Raw genomic sequence first — 19569 nt, 5'->3', positions numbered from 1 at the left:
GGAAGTTGGGGGGGGGGATGGGGTAACTTGGTGATGGACACTAAGGAGGTCACCTGATGTGATGAGCACTGGATGTTGTATGCTACTGATTATTCACTAAATTCTACCCCTGACACTAGTAATACACTATATGTTAACTAACTTGAATTTAAATAAAACCTTGAAAACAAACAAAAAACACACCAAAAAACAAAAACAAGCAAGAACCTACAATGAGATATCTCCTCACACCTATGAGAATGGCTAAAACCAACAACACAAGAAATAACAGGTCTTGGTGAGGATATAAAGAAAAGGGAACCTTCTTGCACTGCTGGTGACTATATAGTCTAACCCGTATTGCAGAGCATCAAGAGGAATGCATATGGGTAGACTGGGGACTCAGCAGATCTAGTTAAAGGATGATGGCTCTAGGATTGTGAAGAAGGAAACAATGGAGAAATGGGAGATACCAAAGAGAAATGATTGTTATGTCTTGGTAATGGTTTTGATGTGCAAAGCTTGGAGGTAATGGTGTAAGATACGGTTCATTGTTTCTGATCTGCACACGTAAACAACAGGGGACTGTCTTCATTAAGATAGGGAGCGGATGAGGAAGATTTTGTATTGAAAAGGAAGAGCAGGTGCTTGGCTTGAATGTCTTGGGTTTGAAATGCTTATCATATACTCAACAAGAGAAAACAATTTTAAAAAGTCATCTGTATGAGGCATATTATTGTTTTCATTTGTTTTTGCACCTTAAATTTCTTACTAATTTTTCTGAGAAAAGCAACTTTTTAAGCACCATATTTTTAAAGTTATTCCTTTTCTCATTTATTTGAAATGCTGTATTTAGTAAACACATGAAAATTATATAAGAGCCATATTCTGTACTTATTTTTTTAGTTACTTTTCACTGTTGGTGGCACCTTCTACGCTGAAATTATTCTGCTTTGTTAACTTGATACAGCCACACTTCTCAGCTCACGTCTCCAGCCTCATTTTGTGTGTGTGTTTTTACTTTATATTGTAATCATATTAAACTCCTTGTAATTTAACATGAAAATGTTAAACATAATATGAAATACTGTAAAGCTTTGTTTTGTAACCCTTTCTATGTTGCCTGAATGTTGCCTCATCTATATCCTTACATTGCTAACTGCAAATTATTACTTAAGTGCCTGGGTTGAAGGGTCATTTCCTCCAGCAACTAGAGTATTTCTTCAGTAGGGTAACTGTTGACTACTTTTCTTCTGAAAAGTCCTCTTTAGAGGAGACCCTGCATGTTTGGGGCAGAACTTGAGACAAATAAGGATTTTCCAAAAGGAGAAAAAGGAGAAATGCTGTCCATGGGGAGTAAAATGATGAATTAAACATAGTGCAAGAAATGAAACTTAGCTGATATTTCAAGTCTAGTATGAGATGTGCACACCTAACTAGTTTAAGCCTGCTAGATTAGAGGCAGATACTACATGTTTCAAGCAACTCTGGAAGGAGAACATGATGCATATCAAGGTGTGTGAGAGTGAAGTTACGGAAGGCTTGGGTGATGATGGGAATTTTTGCCTTGAGATCATGGGCTATATAATGATAAAAATGTAACGGGGGGCACCTGCATGGCTCAATCAGTTAAGCATCTGCTTTTGGCTCAGGTCATGATCTTGGAGCCCCAGGACCCAGCCCTGCATCAGGCTCCCCACTCACTGGGGAGGCTGCTTCTCCTTCTGCTCCTCTCCCAAACTGGTGTTCTCTTTCTTTCTCACTCTCTCATAAATAGATAAATAAAAATATCTTTTTTTTCTAAATTTAAATTCAATTAGCCAACTTATAGTACATCATTAGCTTCAGATGTAGAGCTCAATAATTCACCAGTTGTGTATAGCACAGTGCCCATTACATCATGTAATTTCTTTAATGCCCGTCACCCAACTACCCATTCCTCCCATCCTCCCTCCCCTCCAGCAATCTTCAGTTTGTTTCCTATAGTTAAGAGTCTCTCAGTTTGTTTCCCTCTCTGATGACTTCCTACTCAGTTTTCCATCACTTCCCCTATGATCCTATGCATTGTTTCTTCCAGATATAAATGAAACCATATGATAGTTGTCTTTCTTGGACTGACTGACTTTGTTCAGCATAATACCCTCCAGTTCCATCTGCATCGATGTAAATGATAAATATTCATCCTTTCTTATGGATGAGTAATATTCCATTTTATATATGAACCACATCTTCTTTATTCATTCATCTGTCAACGGACATCTTGGCTCTTTCCATACATTGACTCTTGTGGACACTGCTGCTACAAACACTGGGGTGCATGTTCCCCTTTAGATCATTACATTTGTATCTTTGGGGTAAATCCCTAGTAGTGTAATTACTGGGTGGTCAAAATTATATAGATGCTTGAGCACCTGGGTAGCTCAGTGGGTTAAGCCTCTGTCTTCAGCTCAGGTCATGACCTCAGGGTCCTGGGATCGAGTCCCGAATTGGGGGGTGTCTCTGCTCAGCAGGGGGCCTGCTTCCCCCCTCTCTCTGCCTGCCTCTCTGCCTACTTGTGGTCTCTCTCTGTGTGTCAAATAAATAAAATCTTTTAAAACATGATAAAGATGCAGAAATCCCAAACTAAGATGGTAGACAATGGTTGGTAGTAGAACAAATAACATAAATAGGAAGGTCAATCACCCAAGTGTCCTCAAGGAACAAAGTCCATCGAGTGAAGTTCTGGAAAGCAAAGAGGTTTTTAATTTAAATAAGGTATCTTACAGTCTCAGCATTGCTTTCTGAAAAGAGGAAAACATTTCTAACTTTTGGTAGAATACAGTGAAATCATAAGAGCCTGAAAAATAAGAAAATCAGTTCAAACCTTATTACCATCTTCAAGAATAGAGGCTCAGAAGATTATTATCACAAAGGAGTACTTATTTTTTGTAGAAAAAGATTCTTGGGATCACCCTCTTGAAGGCCTCCTTCATATCTTTATTTCTAAGGCTGTAGATGAGGGGATTCAACATGGGTGTGATGATCCCATAGAAGAGGGAAACCATCTTTCCCCAGTCCTTAGAGGTGGATGAAGGTGGTTGTAGGTACATGTATATACCTGTTCCAAAAAATAGAGACACCACCACCATATGGGACCCACATGTCCCAAAAGCTTTTCGTCGTCCTTCTGCTGACCTGATTCTCAATACTGCATGAGTTATGAAGCCATAGGAAATGAGGATCAATGTCACTGGAATTAGCAGAATTAATACACTAAAGAAAAAGAGTTCAGCCTCAATAGGCTTTGTGTCAGCACATGATAACTTGAGAAGGGCAGGCACCTCGCAGAAAAAGTGATCCACTTCTTTGTGACCACAGCGTGGCATGTTAAGGGTCAAGGAAGACTGCAACACTGAGTTACTGAAGCCAGTGAGCCACGAGAAGCCTACCACCCTTAAGCAGAACCAATGATTCATAATGACTACGTAGTGCAGGGGTCTGCAGACTGCCACATATCTGTCAAAGGACATGACAGCCAGGAGGAGACACTCAGTAGCACCCAGGGCCAGGAAGATAATGAGCTGGGCCACACAGCCACCATAGCTGATGGTCTTTTTGTTGCGACAAATATTTCTCAACATATGAGGGACCGTGCTTGTGGTATAGCACAGATCTAAGATGGAGAGATTAGCGAGGAAGAAATACATGGGTGTGTGAAGTTTGGGATCCAGAATGCACACCATCATTATGGACACATTGCCAAAGATGGTGATTGTGTATGATATTAATAGGAGCAAAAACAGAGGCATTTGTAGCCAGGGCTTGTCTGAGAAGCCAAGTAGTATAAACTCTCTTGAGGAGCTCTCGTTAGCCCAGTTCATGATGACTCACTTATTTTTCATTCCTAGAAAAATATAAAATAGAAAAGTAATCAATACATAATTATTGAATACTCTTATTGGAACTGAACCAAATTTGATTATTATAATGAATAATTAAACACCAAATATAATTTGTGGTCAATTAAATAGAACCCCTGTGAAATAGAGTATGATTCTTTTAGGTTAGAAAGTAGTTCCCCTGTTTTTTAGTAGTTATGTTCAATTAAATTGATGAGGTCGAGCATCAGTTTTAAATGATAAAGTATATAATTTATATGCAGAGAGCACAGACAACTAAGTGGTAAAAGACATTTCAGTTCTCCCTTTTCTTATGTGTGTACAAAATATTGGTCCTAGATGATTTGATTCAAGGTAGTAAAATTACGGCTGGCATAATTTATTGTGTTAACCACAGGTGAGACATCTTTATATATCTTTTTAAAAATTTTTATTCAAATTCCAGTTGGTTAACCTACAGTGTAGTATAGTTTCAGGTGTGCAATGCAGTGGTGGAGCACTCCATACATTACCCAGTACTCATCAGGACAAGGGCACTCCTTCATCCCCAACACTTGACCATCGAATCCCTCCCTGACTGACATGAGACAGACACTGAAAAACAGATGTGAACTACATGTTATTGCTACTGTGACTCAGTGACCATAAATGATCTGCATACTCGGTAGTGGTGAGGCCAGGACTTAAGGGCAATTCTTTTTTCTATACCATGTCTCCCTCCAGGTCTGCAGAGAGCACCGTGAGATTGACTACAGCCACACAGCGGTGCTTATACATGAAAAAAGACCATCAAGAATCATATTATCAAGTTAATTTTCCTCAGTCTGTGGAGGTGAAGTGATCAGGCACGTTAATGATGACCCGAGTTCTTCGAAGTTTCTTTAGTCCACTTTGTGGTTTTAAAGGCAGATCATTACTAAGACTTAACCCCATTTGAATTTACAAGCACGAAGGGAGTGAGTGCGGCTAGACAGAGGGTGAGGCACTGAAGACAGGCTAGCACGACAGAGACAGACCTACCTGACACGGGGCGGACTGGCTTTTCCAGAGGGAGAACAGGCCACTGTACACCTACACCAGTGTGAGGCGAGATAGCTCTAAGAACTTTAACCCCTTTCAGGGCACCTGGGTGGCTCAGTCCACTAAGCCTCTGACTCTTGATTTTGGCTCAGATGATCTCAGGGTTCTGAGACTGAGCTCCACACTGTGCCTGGTTAGGATTCTCTCCCTCTGCCTCTCCCCACTGCTTGTGCATACACTCTTGTCTCTCAAAAAAATTTTAGAGAGGAGAATGGAGTTGGGAGAAATTGCAAGGGGAGGTGAACCATGAGAGACTATGGACTCCGAAAAACAATCTGAGGGGTTTTAAGTGGTGCGGGAGGTGGGAGGTCAGGGTACCAGGTGGTGGGTATTATGGAGGGCACGGATTGCATGGAGCACTGGGTGTGGTGAAAAAATAATGAATACTCTTTTTCTGAAAATAAATAAATTAATTTATTTAAAAAGAGAAAGAAAGAAAAAAAATTTTAGAAAATATTTTTACCCTTCTGTGATACGTGGGTTCAATTTCAGCTTTCTAGCAACACATATATATTATTCCTTGATAAATAACAGCAATACACCTTCAGCTAAAAAATGCAAAAGGATATGGGATTTGACTGTTGTTGGCATACATGTAAATTTAAAATTTTCACAGGAAATATTATGATACATAAAGATAAGAGCAAAGTGCCAGATCAAAAATGTGCAGTGCTTATGTCAAAAATGATTGCTATCTTAAAACAAAGAATTATTACATAGGGGGACCTGAGTGGTTCAGTCAGTTAAGCACCTATTTGGCTCAGGTCATGAGCCTAGGGTCCTGGGCTTGAGCCCTGCATGGGGCTCCCTGCTCAACAAGTAACCTGCTTCTCCCTCTCCCTTTACCCCTCCACATGCAGATACTTTTTCTCTGTCTCTTTCTCTCAAATAAATAAATAAAATCCAAGAATATATTTTTTAAAGATTTTATTTATTTATTTGACAAAGACAGTGAGAAAGGGAACACAAGCAGGGGGAGGGGGAGAAGGAGAAGCAGGCTTCCCACCGGGCAGGGAGCCCAACGTGGGCCATGATCCCAGGACCCCGGGATCATGACCTGAGCCGAAGGCAGATGCTTAACTACTGAGCTACCCAGGCAACCCCCTCAGAGAGAATTACTACATAATAATTATGAGACAAGTCCAAAAATCCAATAAATAAACAACTTGGGGGAGGAAAAAATATGAAGCAAAATTAGAAATAGAAAAGATATACAATTTTTCTGTCATTAAGGAAACACAAATCAAAATAACAAGGAAGTATCACATTATCTACTCATTTGGTAATGGTAGAAAAAAATCACCTTTAAAAGTTAGCTTTTAGCAAAACAGCCCCTGGATCTACCACCTGCCCACGTTCCATTTCTGAGGTGTCTGATCCTGAGCACACTGGTGATCACCCTTCTGCCACATTTAGAATGAATCTCTGCACTGGTAATGAGAGTTACTGTGAAGCTCGAATAAGGCGGTGCACAGGTCTGAAGTCATGCGTGCCTCAGACAGCAAGCATTGAGTGAGTGTGAGCTGCTCGTCACTTAGAGTATCGTGGATACCAGTCATTGTACTAATCAATAACATAATAATGGGCCATTATTTCCGCTTGGCATGCACATCAGAAGACATATGACCAGATTTACTGTTGGTGGTGCCAACACTAATTGTAAATTTATATTATAATGTGAGACAATTAAATATGTCACTTTTTCTTTGCTTCTACCATTATACTGAGACCATAGTTTCCAGTAAATGAAAGTCAAATCAGTGGGTAGTCGGGGTACTGGGTTATCTGAAAGGTGTGGGCCATAAGATGACTCTACTCAGCATCGGTATTTTCTTCTCTTTTTTTCACATCTTCTGCTCTCCCCACATTTTGTATGACAGTGGGATCTACTCGTTCTAAATCCTCTTTTCTATTATCAGAAAACTGGACTCCTCCCTTGACAAGCACACATTCGTTTCACGGTCATCTTACAGTCTCTCCTATTTATATATCTTGCACTAATCAAAAGAAACCTTAAATACCACTATTCCATGTTTTGCTTAAAAACATCCCACTGACGGTTTTAATGTTTGGTGATATGATGGTCAAATGTGCATTCTAAAGGGCGAAATGTTAACCAGGGTGGTTTGAATCACTGAAAATATTTGACATCTATTTTAAGATCCCTAGCAAACAAACCAAATACTGATGACTTCACCAGAGGCAGGAACGTGGGTGAGGTGACCAGAGGACAGAATTCCTTGCTTCAGCCATTACTCACCTTTCTTTCAAGTATCAGAGAGATACCTGTGCCTTTCTGTGTGCGCTCTTTCTGAGACATGGTCGACATATGCAATTCCCTTTTGAGTTCTCAAGCTTTGTAACATTCTTATTCAATGACCTTTTTCCCACAGATCGGAATGGCATTGGCATGTAACCTGGGCTGCATCGTGAATATATAATATGAGAAAAGTCCTTACAATGAAATAAAACTGATTTATAGGTATGTCTTCAGTTGCTGGAGCATGTTTGACTGATTGATGTTGGCTCTGCTCATGAGGTTCCTAGTGAAGTTTACAGGGAGAAGTTGATTTTATCGGTACCAGCAACATTGGGTAAGACATAGAGAAAGGATGTCCCTTTAAGGGCTAACTATTCCTACATGCTGCATCCTCTATTTTAGCGCTAGGGATTCCAGAGTCTCTTGAGTTTAATTGGTCATTGTGTCCAGAGAGGAAATAATAAGCTCTATCCTCAACTGCACAGGCACACAGGTGGTTCACAAATGCTAAAGCCAGGGGAAAGACAATAATCAGAAAGTATAAACATAAACTGGGAAAAAATGTGGAGGTATTTACTCAGGAAAGCAAAAGGGTAAGTGAACTTATAGCCCAAATTCCATTTAAATGGGTTCATGGTCAGAGAGTTATTCTACTCATAGTGTATATGGAAAAAAGTATTCCTGTTTTTCATTGGTGAATATGAATATGTTTAGATTGGACCCATTAGTGATATTCAGCTTAAATAACTATATCAAACCAACCTACAACATGTAAATTATCACTTTGACTTTTAAGGTTACCATGAATCCATCAAGGCAGAACTAGTAGAAATGATGTGGAACCTGGTGATTCACAGACCTGTACCCCTGGGGATAAAAATATATGTTTATAAAAAATAAAAATTTATTAAAAAAAATAAAGAAATGATGTGGGATTACCATAAGACTAGATTTTGAATATAACTTGATTTTGTGCAATTTATACCTTAATATGTGCTCACCTAAGACTTGAATACAATAAAGAAAACTGAAATCGTCCTTTCTGATGGAGGCATAATACTCCATCGTGTATATGGACCACATCTTCCTTATCCATTTGTCCGTTGAAGGGCATCTTTGTTCTTTCCACAGTTTGGCGACCATGGCCATTGCTGCTATAAACATTGGGGTACAAATGACCCTTCTTTTCACTACATCTGTATCTTTGGGGTAAATACCCAGGAGTGCAATGGCAGGGTCATAGGGAAGTTCTATTTTTAATTTCTTGAGGAATCTCCACACTGTTCTCCAAAGAGGCTGCACCAACTTGCATTCCCACCAACAGTGGAAGAGGGTTCCCATTTCTCCACATCCTCTCCAACACATGTTGTTTCCTGTCTTGCTAATTTAGGTCATTCTAACTGGTGTAAGATGATATCTCAATGTAGTTTTATTTTGAATCACCCTGATGGCTAGTGATGATGAACATTTTTTCATGTGTCTGATAGCCATTTGTATGTCTTCACTGGAGAAGTGTCTGTTCATATCTTCTGCCCATTTTTTTTAATATGATTGTCTGTTTTGTGTGTGTTGAGTTTGAGGAGTTCATTATAGATCCTGGATATCAACCTTTTGTCTGTACTGTCATTTGCAAATATCATCTCCCATTCCGTGGGTTGCCTCTTTGTTTTCTTGACTGTTTCCTTTGCTGTGCAGAAGCTTTTGATTTTGATGAAGTCCCAACAGTTTATTTTCGCTTTTGTTTCCTTTGCCTTTGGAGACATATCTTGAAAGAAGTTGCTGTGGCTGATATTGAAGAGATTACTGCCTATGTTCTCCTCTAGGATTCTGATGGATTCCTGTCTCATGTTGAGGTCTTTATCCATTTTGAGTTTATCTTTGTGTACGGTGTAAGAGAATGGTCGAGTTTCATTCTTCTACATATAGCTGTCCAATTTTCCCAGCACCATTTATTGAAGAGACTGTCTTTTTTCCACTGGAAGAGATTATGCTGAGTGAAATAAGTCAAGCAGAGAGAGTCAATTATCATATGGTTTCACTTATTTGTGGAGCATAACAAAAAGCATGTAGGACATGGGGAGTGGAGAAAAGGGGGTTGGGGTAAATTGGAAGGGGAGGTGAATCATGAGAGACTATGGACTCTGAAAAACAATCTGAGGGTTTTGAAGGGGTGGGGGTGGGAGATCGGGGTACCAGGTGGTGGGTATTAGAGAGGGCATGGATTGCATGGAGCACTAGGTGTGGTGAAAAAATAATGAATACTGTTATGCTGAAAATAAAAAATAAATTAAAAAAACCAAACTAATGTGTACTATACAGTGGCTAACTGACCATAATTTTAAAAAGTCTGGTTTTTTGGTTTGTCTCGTTTTTTCCCTTTTTTCATTTGCTTTATTTCTTAAATTTCACATATGAGTGAAATCACATGGTATTTGTCTTTCTCTGGTTTATTCTCTTAGTATTATACCCTCTAAATCTGTTGCAAATAGCAAGATTTACTTTTTTATGGTTGAATAATATTCCATTATATTTATATACCACATCTTCTCTAGCCATTCACTTATTGATGGGAACTTAGGTTGCTTCCATAATTTGGGTATTATGCTGGGTAATGTGGGTATTAATGCTGTAATAACCATAGAGATGCATATATCCCTTCAAATTAGTGATTTCTTTAAATTTATTTTTTATTTATTTTCAGCATAACAGTATTCATTATTTTTTCACCACACCCAGTGCTCCATGCAATCCATGCCCTCTCTAATACCCACCACCTGGTACCCCCAACCTCCCACCCCCGCCACTTCAAACCCCTCAGATTGTTTTTCAGAGTCCAGAGTCTCTCATGGTTCACCTCCCCTTCCAGTTTACCCCAACTCCTTTCTCCTTTCTAACTCCCCATGTCCTCCATGCTATTAGTTATGCTCCACAAATAAGTGAAACCATATGATAATTGACTCTCTCTGCTTGACTTATTTCACTCAGCATAATCTCTTCCAGTCCCGTCCATGTTGCTACATGGAAGTTGGGTATTCATCCTTTCTGATGGAGGCATAATACTCCATCATGTATATGGACCACATCTTCCTTATCCATTCGTCCATTGAAGGGCATCTTGGTTCTTTTCACAGTCTGGCAACTGTGCCATTGCTGCTATGAACATTGGGGTACAGATGGCCTTTCTTTTCACTACATCTGTATCTTTGGGGTAAATACCCAGGAGTGCAATGGCAGGGTCATAGGGAAGCTCTATTTTTAATTTCTTAAGGAATCTCCACACTGTTTTCCAAAGTGGCTGCAACTTCATAAAATCTACCTATGAAAAACCCACAATGAATATCATCCTCAATGGGGAAAAGCTGACAGCCTTCCCTTCGAGATAAGGAACACGACAAGGATGCCTACTCTCACCACTCTTGTTCAACATCATTAGTTTTTGATGCAGTTTTAGTTAGTTGTGTGTAACCCCCAGTGTTCATCACAACACTGGCCCTCCTTAATGCCCATCACCCAGTTACCCTATACCCCTCCCCCCTCCTTTTGTAACCCTCAGTTTGTTTCCTGGAGTCCAGAGTCTCTCATGGGTTGTCTCCCTCTCTGATTTCTTCCCATTCAGTTTTCCCTCCCTTCCCCTGTGGTCCTGCACACTATTCCTTAGGTTCCATGCATGAGTGAAACTATATGATAATTGTCTTTCTCTGATTTACTTACTTCACTTAGCTTAATCCCCTCAAGTTCCATCTCTGTCAATGCAGTGGTAGGTATTCATCCTTTCTGATGACTGAGTAGTATTCCATTTATATATGAACACATCTTCTTTATCCATTTGTCTGTTGAAGGGCACCATGGCTCCTTCCACAGTTTGGATATTGTGGACATTGCTACTGTGAATATTGGGGAGCATGTGCTGCTTCTTTTCTATGCATCTTTATCTTTGGGGTAAATACCCATTAGTGCAGTTGGTGGGTTGTAGGACAGTTCTATTTTTAACTTTCTAAGGAACGTCCAAGCTTTTTTCCAGGGTGATTGCATCAGCTTGCATTCCCATGAACAGTATAAGAGGATTCCCCTTTTCCCACAACCTCATCAACACTTATTGTCCCCGTCTTATTATTTATATCCATTCTAACTGGTGGAAGGTGGTATCTCATTGTGGTTGTGATTTGTATTTCCCTGATGCCAAGTGATGTTGAGCTTGTTTACATTTGTCTGTTAGCCATTTGTATGTCGTTTTCGAGAGGTGTCTGTTCATAACTCCTGCCCATTTTTTGGACTGGATTATTTGTTATTTGGGTGTTGAATTTGAGAAGTTCTTTATAGATCTTGGATAAGAGCCCCTGATCTCTTCTGTCATTTGCAAATATCTTCTCCCATTCGGTGGGTTGCCTCTTAGTTTTCTTGATTATTTCCTTTGTTGTGCAGAAGCTATTTTTTTTATTAAATTAATTTATTTATTTTCAGCATAACAGTTTTCATTATTTTTTCACCACACCCAGTGCTCTATGCAATCCATGACCTCCATAATAACCACCACCTGGTAACCCAACCTCCCACTCTCCCCGCCACTTCAAACCCCTCAGATTGTTTTTCGGAGTCCATAGTCTCTCATGGTTCACCTCCCCTTCAAATTTCTCCCAACTCCATTCTCCTCTCTAAAATTTTTTTGAGAGACAAGAGTGTATGCACAAGCAGTGGGGAGAGGCAGAGGGAGAGAATCCTAACCAGGCACAGTGTGGAGCTCAGTCTCAGAACCCTGAGATCATCTGAGCCAAAATCAAGAGTCAGAGGCTTAGTGGACTGAGCCACCCAGGTGCCCTGAAAGGGGTTAAAGTTCTTAGAGCTATCTCGCCTCACACTGGTGTAGGTGTACAGTGGCCTGTTCTCCCTCTGGAAAAGCCAGTCCGCCCCGTGTCAGGTAGGTCTGTCTCTGTCGTGCTAGCCTGTCTTCAGTGCCTCACCCTCTGTCTAGCCACACTCACTCCCTTCGTGCTTGTAAATTCAAATGGGGTTAAGTCTTAGTAATGATCTGCCTTTAAAAGTGGGGAGAGGAGTCAAGATGGCAGAGAAGTAGCAGGCTGAGACTACTTCAGCTAGCCGGAGATCAGCTAGATAGCTTATCTAAAGATTGCAAACACCTGCAGATCCATCGGCAGATCGAAAAGAAGAAGAACAGCAATTCTGGAAACAGAAAAACAACCACTTTCTGAAAGGTAGGACCGGCGGAAAAGTGAATTCAAAGCGACGGGAAGATAGACCCCGGGGGAGGGGCCGGCTCCTGGCAAACGGCGGAGCAACGGCGCACAAAATCAGGACTTTTAAAAGTCTGTTCCGCTGAGGGACATCACTCCAGAGGCTAAACCGGGGCGAAGCCCACGCGGGGTCAGCGTGGCCTCAGGTCCCGCAGGGTCACAGAAGGATCGGGGGTGTCTGAGTGTCGCAGAGCTTGCGGGTATTGGAACGGGAAAGCCGGCTACAGAGACAGAGCCGACAGTAAGCTCACAGCTTGGTGTTACCTTGAACCCGTCGCAGGCTCGGTGAGCTCGGAGCGCGGCCGGAGGTCAGGCAGACGGGAGTAACTGGGCGCTGTTCTCTGAGGGCGCACTGAGGAGTGGGGCCCTGGGCTCTGGGCTCCTCCGGGCTGGAGACCAGGAGGCCGCCATTTGTATTCCCGTCCTCCAGGAACTCTACGGAAAGTGCTCAGGGAACAAAAGCTCCTGAAAGCAAACCCGAGCGGATTACTCACCCCGGCCCCCCGGGTAAGGGCAGTGCAATTCCGCCTGGGGCAAAGACACTTGAGAATCACTACACCAGGCCCCTCCCCCAGAAGATCAACAAGAAATCCAGCCTAGACCAATTTCACCTACCAAGGAGTGTGGTATCAATACCAAGGAGAGCAGCAGAATTCCAGAGGAGGAGAAAGCAAAGCACGGAACTCATGGCCTTTTCCCTGTGATTTTTTTTAGTCTTGCAGCTAATTTAAATTTTTTCTTTTTCATTTTTTGTTTTTTTTCTTGCCCTCTGGTAAATTTTTTTTAACTTTTACCTTTTTCTTTTTTAACGTTTTTTAACTAGTTTATCCAATATATATATTATTCTTTTTTATATTTTTCTTATTCATTTTCTTTTTTTAAATTCTTTTCTTTTCTTTTCTTTTTCTTTTTTTTTTTTTTTCCTTTTTGAACCTCTTTTTATCCCCTTTCTCCCCCCTCACGATTTTGGATCTCTTCTAATTCGGTTAAAGCATATTTTCCTGGGGTTGTTGCTACCCTTTTAGTATTTTACTTGCTCCTTCATATACTCTTATCTGGACAAAATGACAAGACGGAAAAATTCAACACAAAAAAAAGAATAAGAGGCAGTACCGAAGGCTAGGGACCAAATCAATACAGACATTGGTAATATGTCAGATCTAGAGTTCAGAATGACAATTCTCAAGGTTCTAGCCGGGCTCAAAAAAGGCATGGAAGATATTAGAGAAACCCTCTCGAGAGATATAAAAGCCCTTTCTGGAGAAATAAAAAAACTAAAATCTAACCAAGTTGAAATAAAAAAAGCTATTAATGAGGTGCAATCAAAAATGGAGGCTCTCACTGCTAGGATAAATGAGGCAGAAGAAAGAATTAGTGATATAGAAGACCAAATGACGAGAATAAAGAAGCTGAGCAAAAGAGGGACAAACAGCTACTGGACCACGAGGGGATAATTCGAGAGATAAGTGACACCATAAGACGAAACAACATTAGAATAATTGGGATTCCAGAAGAAGAAGAAAGAGAGAGGGGAGCAGAAGGTATACTGGAGAGAATTATTGGGGAGAATTTCCCCAATATGGCAAAGGGAACGAGCATCAAAATTCAGGAGGTTCAGAGAACACCCCTCAAAATCAATAAGAATAGGCCCACACCCCGTCACCTAATAGTAAAATTTTCAAGTCTTAGTGACAAAGAGAAAATCCTGAAAGCAGCCCGGGAAAAGAAGTCTGTAACATACAATGGTAAAAATATTAGATTGGCAGCTGACTTATCCACAGAGACCTGGCAGGCCAGAAAGAGCTGGCATGATATATTCAGAGCACTAAACGAGAAAAACATGCAACCCAGAATACTATATCCAGCTAGGCTATCATTGAAAATACAAGGAGAGATTAAAAGCTTTCAGGACAAACAAAAACTGAAAGAATTTGCAAACACCAAACCAGCTCTACAGGAAATCTTGAAAGGGGTCCTCTAAGCAAAGAGAGAGCCTACAAGAGGTAGATCAGTAAGGAACAGAGACAATATACAGTAACAGTCACCTTAAAGGCAATACAATGGCACTAAATTCATATCTCTCAATAGTTACCCTGAATGTTAATGGGCTAAATGCCCCAATCAAAAGACACAGGGTATCAGAATGGATAAAAAAAACAAAACCCATCTATATGTTGCCTCCAAGAAACTCATTTTAAGCCCGAAGACACCTCCAGATTTAAAGTGAGGGGGTGGAAAAGAATTTACCATGCTAATGGACATCAGAAGAAAGCAGGAGTGGCAATCCTTATATCAGATCAATTAGATTTTAAGCCAAAGACTATAATAAGAGATGAGAAAGGACACTATATCATACTCAAAGGGTCTGTCCAACAAGAAGATTTAACAATTTTATATATCTCTGCCCCCAACGTGGGAGCAGCCAAATATATAAACCAATTAATAACAAAATCAAAGAAACACATAAACAATAATACGATAATAGTAGGGGACTTTAACACTCCCGTCACTGAAATGGACAGATCATCCAAGCAAAAGATCAGCAAGGAAATAAAGCCTTAATTAAATGACACACTGGACCAGATGGACATCACAGATATATTCAGAACATTTCATCCCAAAGCCACAGAATACACATTCTTCTCTAGTGCACATGGAACATTCTCCAGAATAGATCACATCCTCAGTCCTAAATCAGGACTTAACCAGTATCAAAAAATTGGGATCATTCCCTGCATATTTTCAGACCACATTGTTCTAAAGCTAGAACTCAACCACAAAAGGAAGTTTGAAAAGAACCAAAATACATGGAGACTAAACAGCATCCTTCTAAAGAATGAATGGGTCAACCGGCAAATTAAAGAAGAATTGAAAAAAATCATGGAAACAAATGATAATGAAAATACAACGGTTCAAAATCTGTGGGACACAACAAAGGCAGTCCTGAGAGGAAAATATATAGCGCTACAAGCCTTTCTCAAGAAACAAGAAAGGTCTCAGGTACACAACCTAACCCTACACCTAAAGGAGCTGGAGAAAGAACAAGAAAGAAACCCTAAGCCCAGCAGGAGAAGAGAAATCATAAAGATCAGAGCAGAAATCAATGAAATAGAAACCAAAAAAACAATAGAGCAAATCAACGAAACTAGGAGCTGGTTCTTTGAAGGAATTAATAAAATTGATAAACCCCAGGCCCGACTTATCAAAATGAAAAGAGAAAGGACCCAAATAAATAAAATCATGAATAAAAGAGGAGAGATCACAACTAACATCAAAGAAATACAAACTATTATAAGAACATACTATGAGCAATTCTACGCCAACAAATTTGACAATCTGGAAGAAATGGATGCATTCTTAGAAACATATAAACTACCACAACTGAACCAGGAAGAAATAGAAAGCCTGAACAGACCCATAACCAGTAAGGAGATTGAAACAGTCATTAAAAAATTCCAAACAAACAAAAGCCCAGGGCCAGACGGCTTCCTGGGGGAATTCTACCAAACATTTAAAGAAGAATTAATTCCTATTCTCCTGAAACTGTTCCAAAAAATAGAAATGGTCAACTACTCTTCGACAAAGCAGGAAAAAATGTCCAATGAAAAAAAGACAGCCTCTTCAATAAATGGGGTTGGGAAAATTGGACAGCCACATACAGAAAAATGAAATTGGACCATTTCCTTACACCACACACAAACTCATTTTATGAGGCTAGCATCACCTTGATCCCAAAACCAGACAAGGATCCCATCAAAAAAGAGAGCTATAGACCGATATCCTTGATGAACACAGATGTGAAAATACTCAACAAAATACTAGCCAATAGGATTCAACAGTACATTAAAAGGATTATTCACCACGACCAAGTGGGATTTATTCCAGGGCTGCAAGGTTGGTTCAACATCCGCAAATCAGTCAATGTGATACAACACATCAATAAAAGAAAGAACAAGAACCATATGATACTCTCAATAGATGCTGAAAAAGCATTTCACAAAGTACAGCATCCCTTCCTGATCAAAACTCTTCAAAGTGTAGGGATAGAGGGCACATACCTCAATATCATCAAAGCCATCTATGAAAAACCCACCGCAAATATCGTTCTCAATGGAGAAAAACTGAAAGCTTTCCGCTAAGGTCAGGAACACGGCAGGGATGTCCATTATCACCACTGCTATTCAACATAGTACTAGAGGTCCTAGCCTCAGCAATCAGACAACAAAAGGAAATTAAAGGCATCCAAATCGGCAAAGAAGAAGTCAAACTATCACTCTTCGCAGAACGTATGATACTATATGTGGAAAACCCAAAGACTCCACTCCAAAACTGCTAGAACTTATACAGGAATTCAGTAAAGTGTCAGGATATAAAATCAATGCACAGAAATCAGTTGCATTTCTCTACACCAACAACAAGACAGAAGAAAGAGAAACTAAGGAGTCAATCCCATTTACAATTGCACCCCAAACCATAAGATACCTAGGAATAAACCTAACCAAAGAGGCACAGAATCTATACTCAGAAAACTATAAAGTACTCATGAAAGAAATTGAGGAAGACACAAAGAAATGGAAAAATGTTCCATGCTCATGGATTGGAAGAATAAATATTGTGAGAATGTCTATGCTACCTAAAGCAATCTACACATTTAATGCAATTCCTATCAAAGTACCATCCATCTTTTTCAAAGAAATGGAACAAATAATTCTAAAATTTATATGGAACCAGAAAAGACCTCGAATAGCCAAAGGAATATTGAAAAAGAAAGCCAAAGCTGGTGGCATCACAATTCCGACTTCAAGCTCTATTACAGAGCTGTCATCATCAAGACAGCATGGTACTGGCACAAAAACAGACACATAGATCAATGGAACAGAATAGAGAGCCCAGAAATAGACCCTCAACTCTATGGTCAACTACTCTTCGACAAAGCAGGAAAAAATGTCCAATGAAAAAAAGACAGCCTCTTCAATAAATGGGGTTGGGAAAATTGGACAGCCACATACAGAAAAATGAAATTAGACCATTTCCTTACACCACACACAAAAATAGACTCAAAATGGATGAACGACCTCAATGTGAGAAAGGAATCCATACAAATCCTTAAGGAGAACACAGACAGAAACCTTTTCGACCTCAGCCGCAGCAACATCTTCCTAGGAACATCGCCAAAGGCACGGGAAGCAAGGGCAAAAATGAACTATTGGGATTTCATCAAGATCAAAAGCTTTTGCACAGCAAAGGAAGCAGTTAACAAAATCAAAAGACAACTGACAGAATGGGAGAAGATATTTGCAAACGATATATCAGATAAAGGACTAGTCTCCAAAATCTATAAAGAACTTAGCAAACTCAACACCCAAAGAACAAATAATCCAATCAAGAAATGGGCAGAGGACATGAACAGACACTTCTGCAAAGAAGACATCCAGATGGCCAACAGACACATGAAAAAGTGCTCCATATCACTCGGCATCAGGGAAATACAAATCAAAACCACAATGAGATATCACCTCACACCAGTCAGAATGGCTAAAATCAACAAGTCAGGAAATGACAGATGCTGGCGAGGATGCGGAGAAAGGCGAACCCTCCTACACTGTTGGTGGGAATGCAAGCTGGTGCAACCACTCTGGAAAACAGCATGGAGGTTCCTCAAAATGTTGAAAATAGAACTGCCCTATGACCCAGCACTTGCACTACTGGGTATTTACCCTAAAGATACAAACGTGGTGATCCAAAGGGGCACGTGCACCCGAATGTTTATAGCAGCAATGTCCAAAATAGCCAAACTATGGAAAGAACCTAGATGTCCATCAACAGATGAATGGATCAAGAAGATGTGGTATATATACACAATGGAATACTATGCAGCCATCAAAGGAAATGAAATCTTGCCCTTTGCGACAACATGGATGGAACTAGAGCGTATCATGCTTAGCGAAATAAGTCAAGCAGAGAAAGACAACTATCATATGATCTCCCTGATATGAGGAAGTGGTGATGCAACATGGAGGCTTAAGTGGGTAGGAGAAGAATCAATGAAACAAGATGGGATTGGGAGGGAGACAAACCATAAGTGACTCTTAATCTCACAAAAGAAACTGAGGGTTGCTGGGGGGAGGGGGGTTGGGAGAACGGGGTGGGATTATGGACATTGGGGAGGGTATGTGCTTTGGTGAGTGCTGTGAAGTGTGTAAACCTGGTGATTCACAGATCTGTACCCCTGGGGATAAAAATATATGTTTATAAAAAATAAAAAATTTTTTTAAAAGATGCACTAATTAAAACAACATGGTGTTGTCATAAAAACAGACACGTAGATAAACAGAACAGAATAGAACACCTGGAAATTAACCCACAACTACATGACCAACTAAAATGACAAAGCAGGAAAGAATGTCCAAAGGGAAAAAAAAGACAGTCAATAAATGGTGTTGTTTGAAACTGGACAGCAACAGGGAAGAAAATGAAACTGAATCACTTTTTTAAAATAACATAAACAAAAGTAAATTCAAAATGGGTGAAAAACCTAAATGGGTGAAACACGTGAGACAGGAAACATACAAAATTCTAGAGGAGAAAAAAGGCAGTAACGCCTTTGACATCAATCCTAGCAACTTCCCTCTATAGTCTCCTGGAACAAGGGAAACACAAGCAAATATAAACTATTGAGACTTCATCAAAATAAAAACCTCTACACAGTGAAGGAAATGATCAACAAACCTAAATGGTAACCTATGGAACAGGAGAAGATCCTTGCAAATGACACATCTGATAGAGCATTAGTATTCAAAATATATAAAGAACTTACCAAATTCAACACCCAGAAATAAATAATCCAGTTTAAAAATGGGCAGAACAGAGGAATACACATTTTTCCAAAGACATAGGAGTGGATAGAGACACATGAAAAGATACTCAACATCACTCATCATCAAGGATATACAAACAAGAACCCAATGAGATATCATCTCACACCTGTCAGAATGGCTAAAATTATCAGCACAGGAAACAACTATGTTGGCAAAGATGCAGAGAAAGGATATCCTTCTTGCACTGTTGGTGGGAATGCAAACTGGTGTAGCCATTGTGGAAACAGTACGTGTGTTCTTCAAAA

The 19569-nt window shown here is 40.0% G+C and overlaps 1 protein-coding gene across 1 annotated transcript; it reads right to left on the bottom strand.

Annotated features, from left to right (window-relative positions):
• Positions 1 to 2897: 2897 nt before the first annotated feature.
• LOC101690195 (putative olfactory receptor 2B3) lies at positions 2898 to 3839 on the bottom strand. The gene has a single exon (XM_004782417.1). It carries the CDS (start codon positions 3837 to 3839, stop codon positions 2898 to 2900), a length of 942 nt encoding a protein of 313 aa, XP_004782474.1.
• Positions 3840 to 19569: the final 15730 nt, after the last annotated feature.

The sequence above is a fragment of the Mustela putorius genome, unplaced genomic scaffold (assembly GCF_011764305.1).
Source record: "Mustela putorius furo isolate JIRA1106 unplaced genomic scaffold, ASM1176430v1.1 tig00537295_pilon_pilon_pilon, whole genome shotgun sequence".
Taxonomy (NCBI): domain Eukaryota; kingdom Metazoa; phylum Chordata; class Mammalia; order Carnivora; family Mustelidae; genus Mustela; species Mustela putorius.
The sequence above is the reverse complement of the archived record's forward strand: the minus strand, read 5'-3'. Positions and strand labels throughout refer to the sequence as shown.

Excerpts from the sequence above, each read along its gene's own strand:
- LOC101690195 (XM_004782417.1), bottom strand. The coding sequence starts at position 3,839 with ATGAACTGGGCTAACGAGAGCTCCTCAAGAGAGTTTATACTACTTGGC.